This window comes from Apus apus, chromosome 1, assembly GCF_020740795.1.
Source record: "Apus apus isolate bApuApu2 chromosome 1, bApuApu2.pri.cur, whole genome shotgun sequence".
Lineage (NCBI taxonomy): Eukaryota > Metazoa > Chordata > Aves > Apodiformes > Apodidae > Apus > Apus apus.
The window spans coordinates 125,130,286-125,154,576 of record NC_067282.1 but is presented as its reverse complement, the minus strand read 5'-3'; the positions used below and the strand labels follow the sequence as shown (position 1 = coordinate 125,154,576).

General features: G+C 40.5%; 1 protein-coding gene across 4 annotated transcripts in view; it reads right to left on the bottom strand.

Annotated features, from left to right (window-relative positions):
* LOC127396014 (protein arginine N-methyltransferase 8) overlaps positions 1-18,450 on the bottom strand; it is a 74,614-nt gene extending 56,164 nt beyond the window's left edge. The window contains exons 1-2 of one of the 4 annotated variants that reach the window (XM_051643570.1): positions 18,329-18,450; positions 17,286-17,704 (exon numbers count right to left, since the gene is read on the bottom strand). In XM_051643570.1, the coding sequence (XP_051499530.1) occupies positions 17,286-17,360 (75 nt within the window). In that variant the 5' untranslated portion in view covers positions 17,361-17,704; positions 18,329-18,450. Of the gene's footprint in view, positions 1-17,285; positions 17,929-18,328 lie in introns of those variants that run through there. The other 3 variants (XM_051643582.1, XM_051643575.1, XM_051643564.1) reach the window with 3 other exon arrangements.
* Positions 18,451-24,291: the final 5,841 nt, after the last annotated feature.

Genomic DNA, 24,291 nt, shown 5'->3' with positions numbered 1-24,291 from the left:
CATATGTAAACTAAGGAGTGACTATAACCAACCAAACATTTACTTCACTGAAGTTTCCTCTTTGTTGTTATTTTGTTATTACAAGACTACAGCTCATTTATCAAGAGGTGTGCTAGCTTTGTGAGTTATTGCCTGGCACCCTTTTCTGCACTGAACTGGAATAAAACAAATACTTTGACTCTGTTTTGATTGCTTTTTGCACACCGGGTGAAGAACTCAGATTGGGGACAACACTACCACTTCCTTTGATGCTGTGGCTCACTGGGTCTTAATATGTTGGAGAATATATTTTGCCTTGATCACATAACCAGACTGGCAGTTTTTGTCTCCCGTGTTTTCAGTCCGTCTCACTGTGTGACTGTGAGGTCAAAGAGGAAAGGTCAGCACGACTAAAGGAAGGGAGTGTGTACTGAGCAATGGAAGGAAGATGCTAACCACTAATGTCCTTAGCCTTAAGCACCAAGTAAAAGAGACAAAACAAGGACTAATTAAATTTACTGTGAACTTACCCAATTAACATAATAAAATACTCTCCCTCAGGCTGGAGGGAACCTCTACTCGCAAAAGCCTCCTACCCGCTGAACATGCCTACTGAAAAGTAGTACTGCCACCTTTAAGTGGAAGCAAAGAACTCCTTAACCAATTGCGTAGATGAATTATATCTGTCCACTTGGAGAAGGTAATTTTGCGGTTTTCGGTGTATAAAAGAAACCCTGTGTTATGGGGAAGGTGTGCTAGATTTGTGGATTTACCACCTAGCACCCCTTTCTGTGCAGAACTGGAATAAATAAATATCTCTACTCTGTGTGCTGGTGGGATTCCTGCTCACCAGGTAAAAGGACCCCGTTTTGGGACAACAACTGAAGAAGTCAGACACTTCTTTCTGTGGGTCCTCCAACTACTGAACAGTTTTGTGTCTGACTATAAGCTAGAGATGGATTGTGACCCTCTGAATGTTCCCCTAAAACGGAAGAAGGCTCACTGGAAACGGGCAAGGGTGATGTACCCGTGAAACTCAGGGAATAATGCAGGGTGTGACTGACCATAGTTGTTGCAAAGAAGCTGACTTTATCTCGACACAAAGGGGACGAGATGATGGCCTTTGTTTCAGATAAGCAGCTGTCAAGAGCTGAGTGGATTAACTGGTGCTTAAAATGTTTCTTCCCTTGAAAGAGCACAAGTGTCTCTATTGGCTAGTCAGACTTGCCTGGGGGAAGAGATTACATAGTTCAACTCAATACAAAGAACAAAAGTTGAACAACTAACAGAATAATTTAAATGAAAGCAATGGGGTTGAGCTGCCTTCAACTTGTATATTCCTTCCCAGTGACTGAGAACACTCAGTGATACGACAGTGAGCATGTTACAAAAACTAGTGATGGGAATCACTTTGGTATTATGATTGATTTTGCTAAGTGTAATTTACAATGGTATTGTTTTCAGTGTATTATGTATCACTCTACTAAATTAGACACCCCATGTAACATCAACTGTCTTCAAATAAGACACTAAGACATCTGATATTTAACGTTACACTCTCAGTATATAGACTATCTAAAAGTAACTGGTCATGACAGTATTCGACCTTAACACCTATCTTCAGCTAGTATTTTCATTCAGAATTATCAGAATAAAACTCTTGTGAGGACATTCAAAGCTCTCTTTTTATCAGATGTAAAGGGCCCAGCTGTAAGCAAATCACTGGGGAGAAAAGTGCTGGAAAACCTTTAACTTATGCTCAGAAGTCCCAGCTGCTAAAACAAAAATAGTAGCTTTTCTGCCTCACAAGCATAGTTAAGTGTAGGATGGAAGAGAAGTTCTGACTCTATTCACTCTTGGGCACTTAAAGTTCAGGAAGACATTTCCACTCAAGATCTACGGTGAAGAGTGTATATCTTCTCTTCCCTCTCCAGGCTTACCTTGGAGTGAGAATGTATGGATTCCATACTTAATTATTTCAAGGTTCGGTCTACCTTAAACCACTTCCATTGCTGTTCATTAAGTGGCTGTCTCCATCCTGGTTGTTGCTGTTAACATTGTCTTCCCTTTGTATTGCAATTTGCATAAGGGGCTGGGTGTTACATCTCAGCACTTCCATTGATGCTGACCCATAAAGCAGGATACGGTACTGTGCAGAGAGCACGCATGCTCTTGGCTAAAACAGGATGGAAATCCTTGCTTTATTTATGGACACAATGTAGAATGCTTTGTCCACAAAATCCAACCTGTGACTGTCTGACAGTTGTCGGTGTCTCTTTGCAAGAAGCAACTGCTATTTCCATCACACAGCGTCAGCTGAAGCTGAATACTTCCTGCAGGTCTCAGGAATGCAAGGGCAGACTGCTTTCTGCTATCCTGTTTCCGTAGCTACCACACACCTTCTTATGCTTTTCTCTTGATATAGGTCCTGATTCTTCCTTTTTGTGAAAAGCTTTGGCTTTGCCTAGTGCCTTCACAAGAGCACATGGGCAGCAAGGCTTTCATGGTCATGCATGAGAGGTTCATCTTTCCTTTACTTATGCAGTAACAGAGGAGTAATTCAAAGTATTGCTGTAGAAGCACTACAGACTGAAGAAGCATCTTCACTTAGAAGCACTGTAGAGCAAAAAGGAAATTAATAGAGAAAACATGAGCAGAAAATGTAACTGACAGTAGAAAGATCTGTATAACTGGACTTCTGTTCAAATTAGTCTTGCATTGATGAAGTGTAAATAGGTTGATTAGCATGAAGACAGATGTTCTCTGATATGCTTCTAATCACTTATTTTCACTGATTCGTGTGGCTTTTCTTAACCTGAAAAGCTTAGATAAGGAATCTCAGCTTTATAAAGGTTTTTACTCTTCACAATTGTGAAGAAACCTTAAAAACACCGAGTAAAAGTTTTGGAGTATTGAAAGTCCTATAAAAGGATTGCACTGAACAAATTCAGTGTCTTTTTTTTTAGCCATTCTTATCACCTTTCCACATATGAGGATGGCATTATTGTTCTTTAGCCACAGTATGGGCACAGCATTATGTACAGCAATACAAAACTCTTTATGGCACCAATCCCATCTGTGTTCTGACAGAGGAAGAGCTGTCCACTTTCTCTTGCCTTTTGATGTGCTGGTGGATGCCCCCCCAAAAAAAAAACAAGCCATCAAACTCTGTACATTGCCTAAGATAACTGTGAGTCAAAGGATAGGACTGAAGATTTAACTTACTAGTTTTCTGAACATTAACACTATTTAAAAAGCAGGAAAAAAACCCTAGAAGACAGAAAAATAGAAGAAGGAAAAATAGTGTTTCCCTATAGCCTGCTGCTGGCCATGTCCCTGAATTCAGATTTGCCAAAGCTGATTTATCTTTTTCATTAAGTTCAGGATCACAAGAACAGCATTTGGCTCTCTCCAGTACTAGTCATACATCATTCTCAAGAAAGAAACCTTCTCCCAGTTTGTCTAGTGGTGATTCCTGGAAGCTACAATAGACTAACATGAAGAGTGAGAGAAGATTCAAGGTGATTCAAGGTTTATTGACACAGAAGAGTGCGTGTGGGAGTTTTTTCTGTCTGTTGTGTTTGTTTTTGTTAGTTAGTTAGTTTGTTTTTAAACATATCAAGCTTATTAAAGTCCAGTTTCTTATTTGTCCTGTTCATGGAATGACTGGCAGCTGAGCAGGGCAGAGGAGATGTATCAGCTCTCACATCTGAGCTGGCTGCACATTCAGAGTTAATGGACAGCGTAAACTTTCTGAAAGGAAAAAATATTCCGAAAATGTGAAAAACACAGAAGAAATTATCATTTTTTTTCATAGGATTGTGAATCAGAGGAATATATTTTCAGGACTGTCATAAAAATGAAAAAACACTGTTTGTGTTGTAAATATTAATGAAGGTTGGCAGCTGAGCCATGCTAGGCTCTGTATAGGATCAATACAAAGAAAGAGGCTTCTTTAAGGTATGATTCAGATTTGAGATGGGCAGAGTTGCCATTCAGAGGTGTTCATTAATAAGACAGGACAAGTAGGCCACCCACTCATCCAACTTGTTAAAGCATTTGAATTTATGTGAGCATAATCCAGATCCTAGTTCACCCATTTAAAGTAAAATGACAGTGAAGAATAATAAATATCTGTTGATCCAACAACAGAGAACATCAAGACTCTACCCAATGAGTTCTGCGTATTTGCTAAAATTGCATGGAAAATAAAATTACTGTCATCATGAAGATCCCAAAAGAATTACTTGAATAACTCTTGAACCTTTTCAGGAACTCAAGCATTGCAAAAGGCTGGTAAAAATAGTTTTCTTTGAGACACTGAATAACTGGATATAAAACCATTCAGTACCAAATAAAAAAAACAGTGCTTATTTTTCTGCTTTTATTGACAACATGGTAATTTTCAGCAGAATTCTGAAGCATGATGCGAGTCAGAGGAATGCATTGTTCTGCCACCAGCAGAACTGACACAAGTTGTATATCACAAGGTTTCTTTTGAAGACCATACCAAGAAGGAAGATCTATATGACTAAAAGACAAAGGAAACTGACAACACACAACCTCTCTGGGCAACCTGTGCCAGTGCTCAGTCATCCTCACAGTAAAAAAGTATTTCCTGGTCTTCAGATGGAACCTCCTGTGTTTCATTTTGTGCCCATTGTCTCTTGTCCTCTCACTGGCAACCACAGAAAAGCTCTATCTTCTTTGCAACCTCCCTTCAGGTATTTACATATATTATTAAGACCCTCCTGAGACTTCTCTAGGCTCAACATTCCCAGCTCCCTAAGCCTTTCCTCATATGAGAGGTGTTCCAATCTCTTAAGCATTTTTGTGACCCTTTGTTGGACTCTCTCCAGTATGTCCATGTCCCTCTTGTACCAAGGAGCCCAGAACTCTACACACAACTCCATTTGTGGCCTCCCCAGTGTTAAATAAAGGTAAAGGATCACTGTCCTCAACCTCTGCCCATACTCTTGTCTAATGCAGCCAAGGATACCATCAGCAAGGACACATTGCTGGGTCCTTTTCAACCTGGTGTCCATCAGGATACCCATGTCCTTTTCTGCCAAGCTGCTGTCCATCTGGGTAGTCCCCAGCATGCATTGGTGCATGGAGTTGTGCCTCCCCTGGTACAGGACTTTACTCTTCCCCTTGTTGAACTTCATGAGGATCCTGTCAGCCCATTTCTTCAGCCTTGATTTGATTAGTCAGATTTTCTGGGTTTATTTTTCTCATTATTTGAGATCATCAAAAAAGGAAATGGGTAGAAACAGGAATCACATACCAGATTTCCTCTTTCTGGCAAAAATATGAATTATGAATTCTCTGTTATTTTGCTCCTTTACACTTATAACTCACAGTTCCTAGAAACTCTGACCCCTGGTGGCCTGTGTTTTTAATAGGGATTAGACTTTAACATCTCTGGTAAGTCTGCAAGTAATGAAAAATTTCAGATGCAGTCAAGAGGCCCTAAATGCAACATATTGCATGGAAAAGATAAATGGTGTTTTATAAAACTGATGTATATTATAATGACATATCTTATAGAAAAATGTATTGCTAATCACTTAGGAATAAACAGCTGCTGGTGAACTGTTCTCATTCTGTGCACATGGTATGATTCAGAATTGCTAAATCTGGTTGAAAATTGTCACCATAACTAGGTACTTGCAGCACTCACTTCTGTCCTTGTAAGATTGTACTGCTCATAGATCTATGTAGGGATATAACTTCTGCTTCCAAGAATGATAGGTCTTGATCACACATCATGATGAGCATAACAGTGACTTTATTATTACTGCTACATTGAGATTCTTATTTTTTTAAGACTTAATGACTTAATAAGACTTTAATGACTTTAATCAGTTCCAGACTCAGTTTAAATTATACAAATGTGCAAGGGGTGCAGAACATCCATTCAGAAATGTAGGATTCACTTGGCCATTCCAATTGTAATATAATCCCAGGTAAACTTTTCAACATCTGTAAATTCAACTCATACAAAATACCTGTGCACGTTTAGAATAACTGTCTAAACAGGTACAGGCATACAGTATAGCTAAGTTAGAAGGCACAGCAGGCAAGCTGTGGACCCTGTGGGAAAGGTAATGGGGCCTAAGACCTGGCCCAGGATCCAGGCAGGGGTGCTGGGCAGGCAGAGGAGCCAAGCCAGTAATCAACGGATCCGCAAACATGTATGTGTGCTTGTGAAAGTAGAGAGTTGTGTGTATGTGCTTGTACTAGTCACCTTCTGCCTTTTCCCACTAAAGAGGAGGCAGGGACTTGGCTGTTTGCAGATTGTCTTTTCTGTGAGTCTTGTATGTAAGTGCTGTTGAAGTCAGTGCCATATCTGTGGCAGCCTGTGTGACTGGCCACGTTGGTGTCCTCTCTGTGTGTCTGGGACACGTGTGCAGCCTCATCACTGGTTGAACATGCAAACAGAAAAGTGCCAGTGATGTCCCTCAGCCTGTGCAGCAACTCTGAGTCCTCAGAGCACCAGGCAGGGCTCCAGTGGCCAGGCAGGAGAGGTTCTGGGCTGGAGCAGCTGGAGAAGCTGGATCACTAATATCACTTTAAAGTGTGTAAGCAGAGAAATATTCAGAAATTTACACCTATGGTTTTCAGAAACACCCACTCAGCTCAATGTCTTCCTAGTTGCTGCATCCCACTTTCTGTAGCCTCCACCCCATCCTCTAGAGGTTCAGCAGTGTGGTTCAGGGCCTGGCCACGATCAGCTGCCCTGATGTGTAACCCTGGCTCAGATTTCCTGAGAAAAATCCTAACCTGTAAGAGAGAGCTTTGACACAGCCTGTAGCATAGAGCCATGAAAGACAAAATAAAATTAAATAAAAATTTAAAGTTCAAGTATTCAAGAAGAAAACAAATAACATTAAAAGATACAACATGCTAAAGGGGTCTAAAGATGGCAACAGCATAATGAAGCATGAACATGAAACAATATAAAACCTGAATGCTTCTAACAGCAGAAGAATCTGACCCTTCACTGCCTGCCTCATGGTTACCTGGCTTGCAAGGACTCTTTGTGTCTTATGTGATTTGCCTAATAACTTGTTATTTTTAACCACCTTTGAAATGTTAGAAAATAAATAATTGCTTTGCACTTTGAGTTGAATGTATTATGTCTACAAGAGATTCTCTGGGCATTGTGAAAGGTGCTTGAGCAGAGTGACTCAGAGGGAATTATTGTACCAGTGCCCAAATTTCTGAAAAGGTTTTGAAGAAAACGTATTTTTGAGAACAGGCTTTTACATATTTCTCAATATATTATTACTGGGAAAAATGTTTAAATCAATGACCTCTGTGAGAGTAACTAAACTGCATGTTATGTATTCTAATTGAGTTGGTCTGACTTTCAAGTGTGCTGTCTTATTCTCTGACCTCTGAGATATGTAAATGTTACAGAATTGAAGAAAACAAGACCAGTTAATAGTTAATTGCGGAATCAAAGGTGCCACTGTTTGGAAGTAATCTAAACTGAAACAGACAAATATTTTTAAATGCTCTCTTTCTGAATCAGGAGTTTGTATTCCTAACAGCTCAAGTTTAATTTAAACTTACTTTAGAGCTTTTAGCCCTATTTACAAAATATAAGCTTGCTATTTCAACTTGAAATGGAAGGCTCTATCTTCCTGTAATTCTCCACAACTAAACTGAATTTTGTCAGAATGCCCATACAGAGGATGACAGTGAATATGAAGGAAGTTACTGAATTAAAAGCTAGGACTTTTCTGTGAAACTGCCTTTTTAAACATAAAGTTACTCCATAAACAGATATATATATATATAAACATTTGATGTGGGATAAGACTTTAACAAGGATTTTATCATCTTGCATTATATGAGCCCACATTGGCTTTACAGTAGTGTTTTCCCTGACATAATTCTGTAACACTGACAGCCTTGGTGCACAAGGAAATGACAGTCACAACATAATATGCAGTTTGAACTAATGTAATTACAAAACATTGTGTGTATATGTATATATATATAAAGACACATATCCTTGGTAAGTAATTTTGTAAATAAACAGAAATATGTGTTTAAGGAACTTCACTTTTCTGTGTGGCTGAAATAACAAATGATCACAATGTTAAGGCAGTAATTGAATTATTAAATGGCATAGACTTGCTCTTTCCGTCCAAGTGATATTTATTGCATTTGCATTTTAGTTCTAAGATGGGGTGTAAATTTCTTGCTTTGAAATAGTGTTAAAATAGAAACTTGTGTCACTGTGATTGAAAATCTTTTTGGTAATTAATTAATTATCAGACTTGGAAACTACACTGGATATGAATGTGTTTTTTTAATGCTGATGGTATTTTGTAAATGCATGGAAAGAGCTACTTAGAATTAAATCTCAAGTTTAAAGACCCTGGTAAAGAAAAGCTTCTCAGAGGTCTGCTTAGTAATGGAGAAAGAAATATTAATCTTTCTTAAGACAGTAGAAGGCAATTGTGTATACTTCTAAGACTGACCAGTCCTCATTTATAGCAATTACAGCATATATGTCCTTAAGCAGTCTGTAAATTTAGCCTAATGAGGCACAGTTCCTCCTATCTGGCCATTAAATGTTATTCAGTTTTAATTTATCTAGTCTGAAAAATTTCATTGTAAGAAACTAAGATTGATAACCCATCAACTCCAGGCTTCAAGAGGGTTGCAAATACCACAACTGACCTCGGTTTGTTTTCAGCAGCTATGTAAGAAACTTGGATACATATCTAACATTCAGAACACAGGTAATCCCAGTAGGTCCACTGGAATTACTTTTGCTCCATATTATGCAAGGTGGATGAGGAGTGTTTTTAAATATTCTGCCAGTATGGAACCTGACCCTACAATAATTGTGCTAAGTGCTACTGACGCACATTAGCAGATCAGAGGCTTAAACATTTATTGCATTATTAATAAAACATTTACTGAAGTGGTCAAAGATCTTCAGCAATTTATATTAACTTCAATAGAGTCTGAACTACACCTGTTAAAAAGATATCTAGCCTTGCATAGCTTTGTGTTAATAAGAAAATAAGATTTTGCCATTTCAGACTCATTGTTTAAACACATTTAAGAAAGAGATACTAGAAATTATACTCCTAGCATCTTTATAAGATCATGAAACAGAATGATGAAAATTCTGTTCTTGAGCAAAACCACTGGTGATTCATTCTATTTAATACAATTTTATATATAGATGTGAGCTGGCTTTGCATCTATATAAATCACAAATAATTGTGCTGAAAATGGTGCATTTACATGAAGGCAAACTTGTCTTGAGATCAGAACACCTTTGTTTCCAGTAGGTATAGTTAGAATCATTAGCAAGCATAAATACTTTTGCCTTCCACTCTACAAAGTGACACAGACGTATTTGATGAGCATGAAGGAGCATTATTTGTTTTCTGTTGAGAAAGGAACAGACTTATCAGATAGAAAGATGGCACAGAGAATTTACTCTTCAAGCAAACACTTGTATTTAGGCTACATGAAAGCATGATTTGTATTTAAAAAAAGTCTTTGAGCACCTTGTTTGTATAAAAACCTTATCTATCTTTGTCTCCTGTTATCTGCTTAAATAAAACTCTCTTAGAAAAGTAGGACATAAATTAATTGTCAAATACCAAGGAAACAGAAACATAAACCAAATTTTGAATTGACCTAGTTTTCCAAGTTCTAGGCTAACCTTCATTAAGACTGTATACACTGTATACACTGTCACTGTACTAGTACTATAAACCATCCCTTTTCTTCTCCACTTTCACTTGAAAAGAGCTTACCATGTTTTACTTTAAGGAGCTAATCAAGATGCTGTATAATACAATGTAAGAAGATATTACTGTGTACTTGTGGTTTAGGCCCAGCCAGCAACAAAGAACTGGGCATCTGCTCACTCACTCCTCCCCCCATGGTGGGATGGGGAGGAGAAAATCTTGTGGATCAAGACAAAGAGGGTTCACCCACACGTTATGGTCACAGGCAAGAGATTTAATTTGGGGAAAAATAAATTTCATTTATAGCCAATCAAATCAGAGCAGGACAAAGAGAAAACAAAGACCATAGCTTAAATACATCACCCCACAACTCCACTTCTTCCTGGGCCCAAATTACTTTTTTTTTCAAGTTCTCTACCTCCTCCCCCTCAGCGGCACAGGGAGGGAGGGAGGGAGGTTTAGAATCAGTTCATCATATGTTGTTTTCTGGATTTGTGGAAAAGGAGGCTAAGGGACAACGCAATAGCTGCCTGTAAGTACCTTAAAGATGTGGGAAGTAGAAAAGAAATATATGTATATTTTTTTTGCAGAAGCTATGAATATTCACCTTGGTTTTGCAAAAGCTATAGCTATATTCTGTCAGGTATAACTGTAGAGGAAATGATTTCTTAGAAGTAAGATGCAACCAAAGGCTTGTGTGGTAAAACTTCAAAAGAAAACCGGTTCATCCCAGAATAGTGGTTAGAAATTTGGCTAATAGGTTCAGATAGAACAATTAGAAAATTTTTCACTGAGAATTCTGTGCACCACTGAACAGGTTGCCTAGAGAGGCAGTGGAATCTCTCTGGAGATTTTCAAGACTTTCAACCAAACTGATGATGCAATAAAATGAAGATATATAATTTTTGTTCCATATTTTCAAGCTGAGTTTCTAATTTTAGAAATATGCAGATTATGGAAAATATAAAATTTTACATACATTTAGAAAGCTGGATTTTTTTTAGATCTATTTTTATAACTGGGATCTGAAAAAAATTAGCTTATAAGAAATAAAGCCATAACATTTCATGTTTCTGTACGTCTTAAATCTCAGTGTAAAACTGAAATACTAAGAATGAAATGGTGCACATCCTCTCACAGTCACTGTGAAGTGAGAGATCAGTCGTGTCAGATCCCATATAACAGGTGAAAGCAATAATATGCCAAGAGATTACATGGAGCCAGTGAGTACATGTACAAGAACACAGGAAAGAACCAGGTAGGCTGTGATTAGTCAGCAATTGCTCCATTCTGGCACGGTAATCCTTGTGGCCATCAACGCAGCCACTTAGTGGGCAATCTCCTCTTTGCTTCCTTGAGTGGAGTGCTTCTTGTTTCTTTTGTTTAGAGGTTATTCCCAAATAAGAAAGATAATTATGGAAAAGACAGTCCCGTTTATCCTAAATTTACATAAAAATAAAGTTAGCATTAAAGCTAATGAGCAGGACAACAGCAGCAGGATCCTCTGTGGGATCAGAGGGAGGAGCAACCAATTTCATAATTCACCCTGTTTAATTGTTCATTCATCACATCATTTGTCACTCGTCTGAACTTTGTTAAAACTCTGAAATGCTGAGGCAAAATCTTATTAAAAGATTAGGCTCAATGCTTTTTCACCTTTATGTATTTCTCTAATCTGTCTGTACCACTGAAGGGCACAAGCCTTCACAATAGGGCTGAGGGTGAAGCTCTGAAAGGCATTTGTGTCAGTCTTGCTAAGCTCACTTTTGGCATGGAGATAGAACAATTACAAAGATGGTAATCTACATAACTTCTTGCACTCTCCTCTGAAGAATTTGATGCTTCTCACGGGCTGAGGCTGGAAAATGAGTTATGGCAATTTCTGTGTAAAGTTCTCTCAGGAAACCTCTCTTTTAGCATTGCCAAAATGACACAATATGATATGGCCCATGATGTCACCAAGATGAACCATACCTTTCCTAAAAAATACTAGTCTTCTTGACACTAAAATGCGGTTCACAAGAACAAACTTATGCTGGTAGAGGATGATACACACAATGTTATTATTATCTTGAAATTCCACTTGAGTGATTGCTGTTATCCTTGATTTAAGCATAAACATTTTTCGACCCTATTTATATTATTGCCATCCAAAAGTTATTTCTTCAATGGAGCCAAAATATCATGGTCAATGTCTTGAATTCTTAGTATTAAGTTTGAGAAAGGAACAGAAGCACTTAACTACACTGAGATCTTCAGCTGATCTAAATTAATACTCTGCACAGCTGAAGTTAGTAGAAGAAGATGGCTCAGAGCCATATTTCTGCTCCCTTACTCCTGAACTGGTTAAGAAACCAAATAAGCCCCCATGACTAAATTAGAACTGCCTTGTTACTGGCCTAGGTAGCATGGACTACCTGGTCCTAATAGGAGCATCGTACAGGATTAAATTGTGATGAAGTGAAATACTCCCTGCTTTAACTCAGAGCTGCCTCTAAATATAGCCCTTGGGGATTTGAGTACACCCACAGTGAAAGATGCTTCACTGACATCCTGGGTCAGCTGACTACTTTGTCAGCAGTGCAAAACATCTAGAGCATGAGCCACTGGTCTGGTCTATATAGCTCACCTACTTGCACACAACAGCTACCACAACTTTTCCCATTCAAAGTTATGTGACATGGGCCCATGGCACACTGTTCAGTAAGTTTGAAAGGTATGTCATAACCCGCTTCTTCAGCTAGCTATCTGACACCATGCCAGATCTGTCGTGACTTCTGTTAGCCTAAGAAGTGCATCACATAGCAACACTATTTATCTCTTGGGTAAACATCACCCAGTCATTAATGTTTGTTTATATATGGTGTTATAAGCAATTTAGTAACACCGAATAATAATCTTCTGCAGCAACTTTTGCCAGTAAAACACAGAATTCGAAAGTATGAGTGGGAAAGGTCAAAGGGATTAAATTATATCTCCAAGATCATCTAGTGCAATAGCCAGGAACAAAACTTACATTGACTGAATAAATTCAGTCCCCTGTTCTCTGTTAGGCACATTCTTGCTCTGCTTCCGTTCATTTGTACTTCAATAACTTAAGGAGAAACCCCTCTTACTACTCATTAATCACAAAGAGAATCTCATTATTTCAATAGATTGTTCCCTCAGTAGTGGCATAACTGGATTCCATGCAGACAGGGTATTGTAATCTTCCCACTTCTAATAACAGAGCAGTTGCTTCCGCAGACCTGGATCTCATGACACTGCACCAGTTATACTCATCTGGATGGGGAAGCACATCTATTATGCCTGTGACTCCAAATTGTCAAAATTTTTTTCTAAACAAAACCCAAGCTTTGTATAATAGAACATTCATGGAGGACTATATTTTGCTATCATTAATAAATTACCTAATGCCTCTATTCTTAGCAATGAAACAGGTGTGTTTTATCTCTATAGACACTGCAAAGTCTTCAGCATAAGAATTGCATTTTATGAAGTTACTGTGCATTTGCATTGTACAAAACCAGCCCAGTTTCAGGTTCTAGAATTGTTTCAATTAGCAACTAACCTGTTATATATGCATGTATATGTCTCTTGAACATGTACATAATCCTGGCACTTCATGCTACTGCAGAACTTAGTGCTTATTGTACCCTTTCAGGGGCTTACTTGGGACTTAATTGGGAACTTAAAAGATGGGAACAAACTTTTTAGCAGGCCCTGTTGTGATAGGACAAGGGGTAATGGTTTTTAACTAGAAGATGGTAGATATAGGCTAGATATAAGGAAGAAAATTTTCACAGTGAGGGTGCTGAAAAACTGGAAGAGGTTGCCAAAAGAGGTGGTAGATGCCCCATCATTGGAAACTTTCAAGGTCAGGTTGGAATGGGCTCTGGCCAGCCTGATGTAGTTGAAGATGCCCCTGCTCATTGAAGAGGGGTTGGGATAGGTGACCTTTAAAGGTCCTTTCCCACTCAGACTATTCTATGATTCGATTCCCTTCACCTGGCATAGATTCACAAGCTACGTTCAGGCACGCACTTCTGAAATCTCACTTCTTTCAATTTGTTCCCCATCACTGATATCAGGCCTGCCATTAATCTGGCTCCTATTAATAAATTTAAAATAAGAACCAGAAATGAAAATGTACAGCAAATTAGCACCATTAATTTTGCAGTATCTTCATGCATATGTTCTACAAAGAACAATTTCTCTTTCACTTCGTTTTCTGTCTGAGTGCTTTTAATTATTTGCAGAGAACCTAATTCTGGATCTGCTATTTATGCAAACAGTCCTGTTTAATTTAGACAAGTCTTCTTTCATGACTAAAGATATAGAGCTTCATTTTTATATCTTTTATTCAAATTGAACTTCTCTTAAACTTGATGGGATGGACAAGAGGAATAGAGATTTTCTGAATATATTTTTTCCCTGTGTACTCCAAACAAGGATCTGAAACCATTTTAGAAATCTTCTATTGGTGGGACCCCTATGGCCCTTAGTGAAGCTCTAAGTGCAAAAGACTTGTGGTTTTATTCCCCTCAATTTTTATTTTTATACAAAGCATTTTAACACATTAAAAACAAACAAAAAACAGTGGTTGCACTTAAACTCTGGAAGACGGACTGGTATCAGGCTGTTATCAGTACAATGAAATTACAAAACTATTCTGAGCCTGATCCAAGATCCAACAGCACCTGCAGCAACATCTCCACTCATTTAACTGTATTTAGTATCAAGATATAAGGCTATGGGGATACTGGTAATGTGACTGTACAATCCGGTGCCATGGGAACACACTTGTTCAAATTTCCTGGTAATGTTAGGTGTCTTCCTTGACTGGAAAGTAATGTTACTGAGCTACTGCTTTCCTATGTTCTTGTTTGAAGAAACAACAAGTATTGCCTTGTTGTAGCTTTGGTTTTCCTTTGTCTGTGTTGTCATAATTTCTTTAAGCTTTTTAGGCTAATGAGCTAACACTATGGTCATTAAAGGGGGAATAAAGTCAAGGGAATAAAAAGTTTCTCATAGAGTATCCATGCTCTTCGTTTTCATGTATTTTTTTATAAACTGCCCTACTACTGAAAGAGTATACTTGCCAAATTTGACCAAAAAGCTTGATGAATGCTCTTAATTGTGGTAGATTTAAAATATGTAAGTTAATAAATTGCAGTAAAGCTGTAATGGAAGTCAGTGGCTCAAATCAATGAGTAAGAACCAGAAGGTTTTGGGAATTATTTGGAAGCAAGGCTTTTTGGCCATTTGTTAAATGTTTAAACTCTTCATCTCTCATTATAGCTGACTGTTTTTTACATTATGTCTGTTGCCATGGCATCAAGTACTTCAGAAATTGAGTATCAAATCATGCATATTACTGGTACTCCATTCGTTTTGAAGCAAATTTATAGCAATTCCTAACTTTCTCTAACACTGTGATAAGTCCAAAAGTGAGATGCTTTGCCCTGTATTCCTTCTTTCACAGAACATTTGCTAACTTCAGGAGAAAGTTAGAGAAATAGCGCTCTGAAGGTCAAACTGGTATCACATGACTTTGCTAAATATAAATGCTTGACAAGTGAAAGCATCAAAGATCTTGGCATATTTTGCTTGGTGTAATTCTAAGTCTGCATGTATACAGACTAGTCTCAGTACATAACAGATCTTAACATCACAAATATGAAAATTAATAAAATAGGAAATATCTTGGCAGGTATTATGAACGTATCCCTTCTGGATTTCTTAAGCTAGAAACACAGCCGGATTTTCCTAATCTGCAATACTTCCACTCTCATTTAAAACAATCATTACTGATGCATACCCAGAAGAGAGGAAACACATAATTTTAATATTCTCCTAACCTGTATGCAGCACTGGAATGAAAATATCATTGCTAAGAAAGCCTTCTGCATAAAATGAAATGGCAGTGTGTGCAGCATTACACAAGCAGAAAGACAAAGGCAGCTCAACAACAAAAATATACTAAGTGAATTTAAATAGCAAGATTTAAAGAGCTCTTCTCACTTAATTTCCCTGTCTAAAGAAAATTTCCATTGAAAAACAGCTTTGAAATGAACCGGCTGTGCTTGTACATTTCTCCTTGAAATACTGCCCATGATCATGGAACCTTTAATACAATATGTGTTGTCAGTACTACAACATTTTACAGATGTGCAGCCAGACTTCTTACTATTTATAGATGCCTCTTCTGCAAACAGTACTCTATGGGGTTGTAATGCAGTAGCAGTAGCGTTCTTTGATTTAGTGCTTACATCACATCAATTTAAGAAAATTCTGTTCTTCACCTGGCATGGCAAAGGATATTATTTATGAAGGTCAGGCAGAGAGAGCACTATTAGGAAGAGAAATGTGTAATTCATGAGGGTGCAGGGGGGCACTATGTGAAAGGAGAAGACTTTTGGCTGAGACATTGAAGTAATAATGGAGGGAACAGTCATGTGCTCACTCACACTGAAATGGTGCTTTTTAATTCTTTTTTTTACCTCAGCAGGGCAAATGGGGAGAAGGGTCAATGCTGCCTCTGCATATAAGGGCAAAGCTGCTGAAGTTGGTCGGGGTGCAACGTCCTTGAGGAGAGGAGGGGGGTCTGTAAACGGCTGTGCTGCATATAGCTTAGCCATGTGTTAAGCGTTCAGTGAGAGTGCTAGGCACAACCTATTAACAGAAACAAGGAGTTTGGCACACACTCACACTTTCTTGCTTGTCTCCAGAGAAGCTGGGACTGCATCCTGTATCCTTCTGCTATTCTAGATCTGAGACTTCACACACTGCTGTATTGCTTGAAAAGTCTCAGCGAGGTCAAGACAGCCCTAGGCAAGTAAACATGGTCTGTTCCACCCCAATGTTGAGGAAACTAGAGGTGCGGGCTGGGAAGGAGGTGGCGGATTTCTTGCAGAAAACTCGAGAGCTCCCAGGGTACCCTCTGGACCTGAAAGCAATGCAAAGCTATTCTCGGTACTGCTCAGGCCTGCCGGGGGGACGTGGGAACGCTCCTCCTGCCCTCCGCCCCCACAGTGGGCACCTCCGCTTGGCAATACCCAGGATGCTGCAGAGACACGGGTACTCTTTACGTCCCCTGAATAATCCTACCACAGCCTCTACAGCGTTCTTTGAGAGCGAAAAGAGCTCAGAGCTGACCAGGGTGCTGTCGCAAAGAGCCCTTCTTGGTGCCTTTCAGCCTCCTCACACGCACCTACAACCCCGTCCCCTTTGCATCCCGCCGCACGCACTCTCCTGTTCTCCCGGTCCTCCGCACCTCGCCTCACCTCTTAGCTGCCCACCCAGCTTCTCGGGAACCAGTCGTCAAGCGGCTGCTTCCGGGAAGCAGCCCGACCCACAGGAGGGTTCCGCGGGGCGCGAAGTTCTCTGCCGTGGGGGGACGGGGGAAGAGGCAGGGGGGGAGATGGGCGCATGCAGGAAATCATACCAGCAACGGAGGCAGGGGCTAGCCGAAGGACCCGGGAAAGTTTATCTGTACTTACTGCTGCTTCTGCTAAGGTATCTGTGCTGGGGGCTGTGGGAGCCTGGGCGCCGGGCTCCGCCTCGCATCCTTACCTCGGTGCTGTCGGCGGCGTTCTCCGCCATTTTCCTCCTCAGGAGCAGGCAGCGGGAGGAGTGTTTCATTCCCATAAGAGCTACCCGAGGGGTTAGGGCTTCGGGGTTGGCGTTTTATTTTTGTGTTTTCGAAGATTTCCAAACACTTTGGCTAGGTGCGCGCCAAAGGAAAGGGAGAAAAAAAATACGGAAACCAGCAATAAATCGGGCAGCTTTGTCCCTTCTGCGTTGTCTACGGGAATGTTTGTCTCCTTTTAGCGTCGGGAGCTCCTCGGGCACTTTCAAGATCTCCTGTTTCTCCCCTCTCCTCCACCTCCAGCGAGTTCTTGGGATGGGTAGAGAGAGGCGGCACACACTCTTCAGGTTAAACTAAAAGGCTGTCGCGTTGCGAGTCCTCCTCTTCAGAGAAAGCTGTCGGGCTAAATAGGAGAGAAGCACCAGCTAAACTGAACTTGGGCGTGCAGTGACCAGCTGGGCATCTTTGTGTCTTGTGGCTACTCTTCCAGAGGCAGAGGGAGCCAGAGACAAAGCAACAGGACAAGGAAATCATAGCCCTTTATTTTCCTTCTTTGGGCTTCTTTCTTTCTGTCTAGGTCCCAGGAAACTTGCTTTAAAAATGGTCACAGAATTTGCCACCTTCTTTTCATGAATGTGTTCTGAATTATCAACCCCTGCTTCCCTCTTCTCCCTTCTTCCCTCTTCCCCCTTCTCTCCCCTTCCCCATCCCTACCCCTTCTGCTCTTGGGCAGAGCTCGGTGCCCTTCTCTGGGTATTGCATTTCAGTGTCTTTCGTAGAAAAAAACCCATTATATAAAGGTCTCCCCACCCGTCGCCTACACCCTGTTACACATAAGCACACATTCACACGTACGTGCACACAAGTTTTCTCCCTCTCACACAGACATGCACAATTTTGTTTCTTCCCCATCCCTCCTCTTCTTTGAATCGGCAATACTTTTCTTTGCAAAGACTCTCGGCAAGGCTCTTAGAGAGCAACCGAAGAAGTCTGCTCCAGCTTCTTTCCTTCGAGTTAAGTAGCAAACCTGCTTTCTTAATATATCTTCTCGTGTGTGTGCTCCCAGCTTCTGTTATACTTGGATTTTTTCAGCAGGATCCACACTCCGTCAGATAGCTGTGAATTCCGATCTGGCTGCAGCTCCTGCTGAAAAGGAGGGAGGGAAGGGGCGGGGGGAGAGGTCTTGCTGGGGAGGGAAGAGGCTAAAGGTGTTTTGAAATTCTTTTTAGCCTTTTCCTAATGACATTTTCCTCTGTGGGAGTGCATTGCCACCTTCCCCACACGTTTATCTTTATTTCACTCCTCCGGGCATTTTCTAGTTCTGAGTTGTCAGCTGGGAGGAGTGAGGTTTACCTCACTCGTGTTGCTGTGGGTAAGGGCGGGAGAGGGGGCGTATTACATAATTAATCCTTCCAACTTCACTTTCCAGCCCACTGTTCTCACGTTTCTGTTTTGTTTTTATACGGAGGAGGTGAGAAAATAATGCTGGTGTGTGGGTGTGTGTTGCTCGAAGGATTTCAAGGACCAGAACAGGATTGCTGCTCTCTCAACAGTTAGAAATAATTTCCTCTGGGGTGCCAATGGAGACCTGAAGAAGAGGTGTGAAAGATTACTTTTGATGCATATTTTAAGCACATAGCCAGCTCAGATGCTACATCAGTAACAGATTATGATAGATCTGGGGTTTTGAATTTTTGTCCCCTGTAGCCTATTTTAATGTCTTTTAATTAGAGGTTATCCTCAGCTAACCTCTAGAATACTGACATACAGAATCACAGAATCATTGGCGCTGGAAGGATCAGACCTCTAGAGATCATTTAGTCCAACCCCTCTACTAAAGCAGGATTGCCTAGTAGAGTACATTACACGTGAGTGCATCCAGGCAGGTCTTGACAGTCACCAGAGAAGGAGACTACACAACCTCCCTGGGCAGCCTATTCCAGTGCCTTGTAACCCTCACTGTAAGAAGTTTTCCCTCATGTTCAGATGGAACTTCCCATGCTTCAGTTTTGCCCATTGTCCTATTGCTGGGCACTACTGAAAAGAGCCTGATTCCATCCTCCTTACACTCGCCTCTTAGATATTCATAGACATGAATAAGGTCTCCTCTCAGCCCACTCTTCTCCAGGCTAAAGGGTCCCAGTTCTCTCAGCCTCTCTTTGTAAAAGATATGCTATGGTCTCCCAGTCACCTTTTTGCCCTCTGCTGGACTCTCTCTAGTAGTTCCCTGTTTCTCTTTAACTGGGGAGGACAGAACAGAACACAGTATTCCAGCTGTGGCCTCACTAGGACAGAATAAAGAGAGAATCACCTCCCTTGACCTACTGGCCACAGTTTTCCTAATGCATCCCAAGATAACATTGGCCTTCTTGGCCACTAAGTATTGTCAAAACAACAGGAGGTCCCTGGGCACACAGGATGCTGAAATATTCCTGGAGGTGGGGGAATGGAGACACATATGTGAATTAAAGAGCAGAGAGCAAAATTATTCTTCTATCCCATGGGGATGAGGAGGTGGAGCAAAAAAAATTAAATAAGCAAAATTCTTTCTTTTATTTGAATGACTCTTACAAATTCTTCTGACAGATTGTTTGCAGTAGTTTTCAGTGATTTGTAATAAATCATATAGAGGTAAGCAACCCCAAGAAGCAGAAGCTGTGTGCTATGTTGCCAGGTGACAATGAAAGTATGCCATGTAGGGCACAATAATACTGTAAGAAAAGGTTTCAGAATACAAGAGTATGTTATAGATATGTTATAGACCTAAAGCTTGAGACTGGACTTCCATGACATACATACTTGATGAGCCATTTGATAATTTTTTTATTATTATTTTTTTTTTCACAATTCTTTGATTTCCTGCTACTCCTGTTAGCTCTCCTTTATTCTACAACCTCAAGTTCTTTTTTTAACTTCTCACCACTGCTAATTTTTTCAATAATCACCCACACATTTGTTTATAAAATAGAATTTTTATTTCACACCTTCTAAGCATGAGGCTTAAATAAGGACAGAACTGGAAGCTGGCCATTCCTCCTTTTCTTTGGGACATCCATAGAGCTCTTGAAGATCTTACAACCCTTCAGACATGAAAACCCTTATAGCCATTGCAGACAGAAGCTATTTTAAAGTATTCCAAAACTACACTCACAGTTTTGGGCTATGAAACTCTTTCTCATTAAGTGCTTTGATTTCTAGGTGAAGGGATGAGGAAAAAAAAATAATCTGCAAATAAAAATTTAAAGTGGCTGCAGTTTTTGTCACAATGCTTCTCTCTGCTCTGTCATGAATATCTGGTGGTTAGCAAGTGTGAAGTTTTAGTCAGTATGCATTTGGGCTACCCTACATAGTTTTAGTGTCTCTCCTCTATTTCAGGTGATGCACACAGCTAAACTTAGCCTAATCAAGTATTTTTAAAATAAACCAGTGCTCTATATGGAGAAAAATAATTAGATTTTTCAAAACTACTCCAGGACATATTTTCCAGTTTTCTCTGACAGCTGGGTCTGTATTTCTGGTACAGCTCAATCACTCTTTAGTCAGCATCAGATTTTCAAAAGCACTTGGCAACTGGCAAAATTGGCATGCAGAGATTTAATATATCCTTCCTTCTTCTGCTTAAGATACTGCGTGACTTGGCCTGACACCTCTTCTTGTCCTCCTCCACCACTTTGTCAACAGAGATGGTACCTGACTGCTCATCCTTGAACCTTATGCTGCTACCTTACAGATACCAGGAAAACTTTCCAGTCTCATGTTTTCCAACATCAGGATGAATGTTTTGGTCCTGAACTCCTTTGGACATCTGCCAGATGGTTGGTGTCCTCACTCAAACTTTCATGTTCTGTATGTGATTGGGGAAACTGCTTTGAAAACACACACCATTTGCTTTAATTTGTTTAATTCCAAACAGGGAAATTATTTTTCCTTCAGGATTTTTTTAATCAGCCATGGGAAGAAGTTATTCCTTGCAAGAATCAATTAGCAATACCAGTAAGAGGCTGAAAGCAGAATGTTTACACATTCAGATGTCTCAGCACACACAGATACTTAGCCAGTCCTTCAGTTTGAATACAGGCCTCAGGGCTTTCATACCATTTAGGGAACAAATTCTGCCCTCACACATGTGAATACAAATCCTGCTGACATCTGTGGTTACCTAAGGGTGATATCTGGCTATTGGAACTGAGCTTGAGAACATATTTCTTATGCCTTGTTTTGTTAGCTCTCAAGAAAAAGTACTGCCATGAAGAAAATGTCTTGGTAGTAAAAGTGCATTTGTAACAAAGCCAGCAGATGTCAAAAGCATCTCATTAATTTAAATATTATGTATAAGTACATGTGAAGGTCACTAAGTATTACAAATGAGGAGGGGTAGTGCTGAAGAGAAAATGGGAAGGGAAGCATTTATTATTTCAGTCTTCCAATAATAGCAGCTGTGGCTGAGGCTGCTTTACTGCTTGCTGAGTATGGCAATAATACTGTGCTGGCCCTCAGAAAATTCAGACTTATTGCCAGCTTTGTCATTAGCTTGGGTGAAATCCAAATGCATTTTTTGAGATGGGATAATCTTGTGTACCAGTACAGACTGAAAAATTGCATAGCAGTCCTGATGGAAAGCATCTGGGGGTTACAGGGTGGTGGTAAAACCAGGTTGAATATGACTCATCATGCTTTCTTACTGCATAAAAGGTGATAATAATCTACATTAAGTATTAGTAGTCATCTACATAAAAGGGAAAGTCATCAGTAGAGACAGAGAAGTATGATTCTTTCTCTACTTGGCACTGGTGAGACAGTATTTTTGATTCTGGGTCCCCTGGTTCAAGACAGAGGTGGATACATTGGAGATGGTTGTCAGACTGCTATGAAGGTGTCTTAGGGCAGCAGCCTCTGAGGAGAGTTGGACTTGCTGGGTTTGATGAAGAAGAGGTCAAGGGCCACTCAGTAGTGGCTAATTATTAGCTTTAACAATTGTAAATGACAATTCTGATGACTTCTAGAAAGGCTACACAAGTGGGTCTCCAATTCTCTATGGATTAGAGGAGCTAAGCAGGCTACTGAGAATTGAAATATCATGACATGTTACATGCTGAGCTGCATAAGTGATAACACAACCTTGTTCAATTCCCTAGTAACTTTTTGAACCATTGCAAATCACAGGCACTCAGAACACACAGCAAAATACCATTTGATAGCTAAGTGTTGTGGTTTGAGCTTAACCAACAACAAAGAATCAGCCATATGGCCGCTCACTCACACACCACTTCCCCCCTGCCCTTTCCCCATACATGCTCTGTAGGATGGGAAAGACAAAGGCCAACTAGAAGCTCGTGGGTCGAGACAAAGGACAAGGAAGGTTTCACTCACCAGTTATGGCCACGAATCAAATTTAGGAAAAAATATAAATTGAACAAACCATTAATAAAATGCACACAGAACAAAGACAAGACAAAGAACAGTGTTTAAATACTTTACCCCACCCCTCCCTTCTTCCCGGGCCCAAATCCCTTTGTTCCCGGTTTCTCTCCCTCCTTCCCCCCAGCAGCACAGGGGGACAGGGGATGGGGTTTAGTCACTTCACAGGCTGGTGGTTCCTGCTGCTCCTTCCTCCTCAGGAAGAAGGGTTCCTTACAGTCCTGCCCTGCTTCCCCACGGGGTCCCTCCCATGGCAGAGACTCCTCCACGAGCCTCTCCTTCATGAGTCCTTCCCGCCAGGTATAGTCTCTCAGGAGCAAGCTGCTCCAGCACGGGCTTCCCATAGAGTCACAGGCTGTGGACGGTCACCTCCCTGGCATGGGATTCTCCACAGCAGCAGATCCAAGTCCACAGGCTGCAGGTCCACATTCGCCCCTCCAGGCACTTGCTGGGGATGCTCCACCATGCTTCTCCATGGTGTACAAGGGAACAGCCTGTCATCTTGCCATGGGCTCGGCCATCTCCTTACCTTCTTCCTCACCATACTCCGGATCTTCACTCAGGCACTACTCTCACCCCTCCAGCTCAGCTCTTCTCCTCTCCGTGTGCTCTAAGGTCTTATATCAGTTCTTTCATATGTTAATTGCAGAGGTGCATCTGTTGTCTCTCTAATGGCTTGGCCTTGGCCACCTGTTTGGAGATGGGGAAGCTTTTCACCTTCTTACAGGATCCACCCCTGGGGCCCGTCCCCTGATACCAAAGATTAACGAAACCAAATCAGCACATGAAGTCATCTTGAAGTTATGAGGAGCCTAAGAAATATTATGTGAAAGATTTTCCCATATAATATAAGAAAAACAGAGATATACTGGAGTGTTAAGCAACTGGAGAGCTGTCTTGTATGAATGCAGGCTGAGAGCATTTGACGGGGGAGAGGGTAAAGAAGATGGAGCCAGACTCTTCGCAGCAGTACTCAGCAAAAGAACAAATCGAAAACGAATTGAAATACAGGACTTAAAAAAAATACACAGAAAAAAAACTTTGTTACTGTGAGAGTGCCCAAAGATGTTTTGGAGTCTTATTCCTTAGACACGTTCAAAACATGACTATAAATGGCCCCAGGCAACTTGCTCTAGCTGACAATCCTTTGAGTGGGGGGGTTGGACTGCATGATTTCTAGAGATCTTTTCCAACGTCAGTGATTCTGTGATTCTGGAAGATCTGTGAGAATCACTTAGAGGACTCTGTCGGGTCTGGCAAATAGCCATCTGCCTTCTTTCTTTCTCTCCCATATTACTCCTGAAGCCTTGAAAAGAGAAGATGATATTTCTATACTATTGTACAAAGGTGACTTGTCAAGAGCAGCCAGTGCTTTCACAGAATGCTTTGCAAATCTGATGTGAAGACCAGATAAGTAAAAATGTCCCTATTCATTCAAACAAGATGTTTTATTCCTTTTAAGTATCAGATTTTAGCTGTTTCTTTTCTTGGGCTACAGTCTGTGCTTAAACATTTAAATTGCTGTGTCACATAGGGTTAAAGGAATTTCACAAGACCACAGGTGAAGTTGCA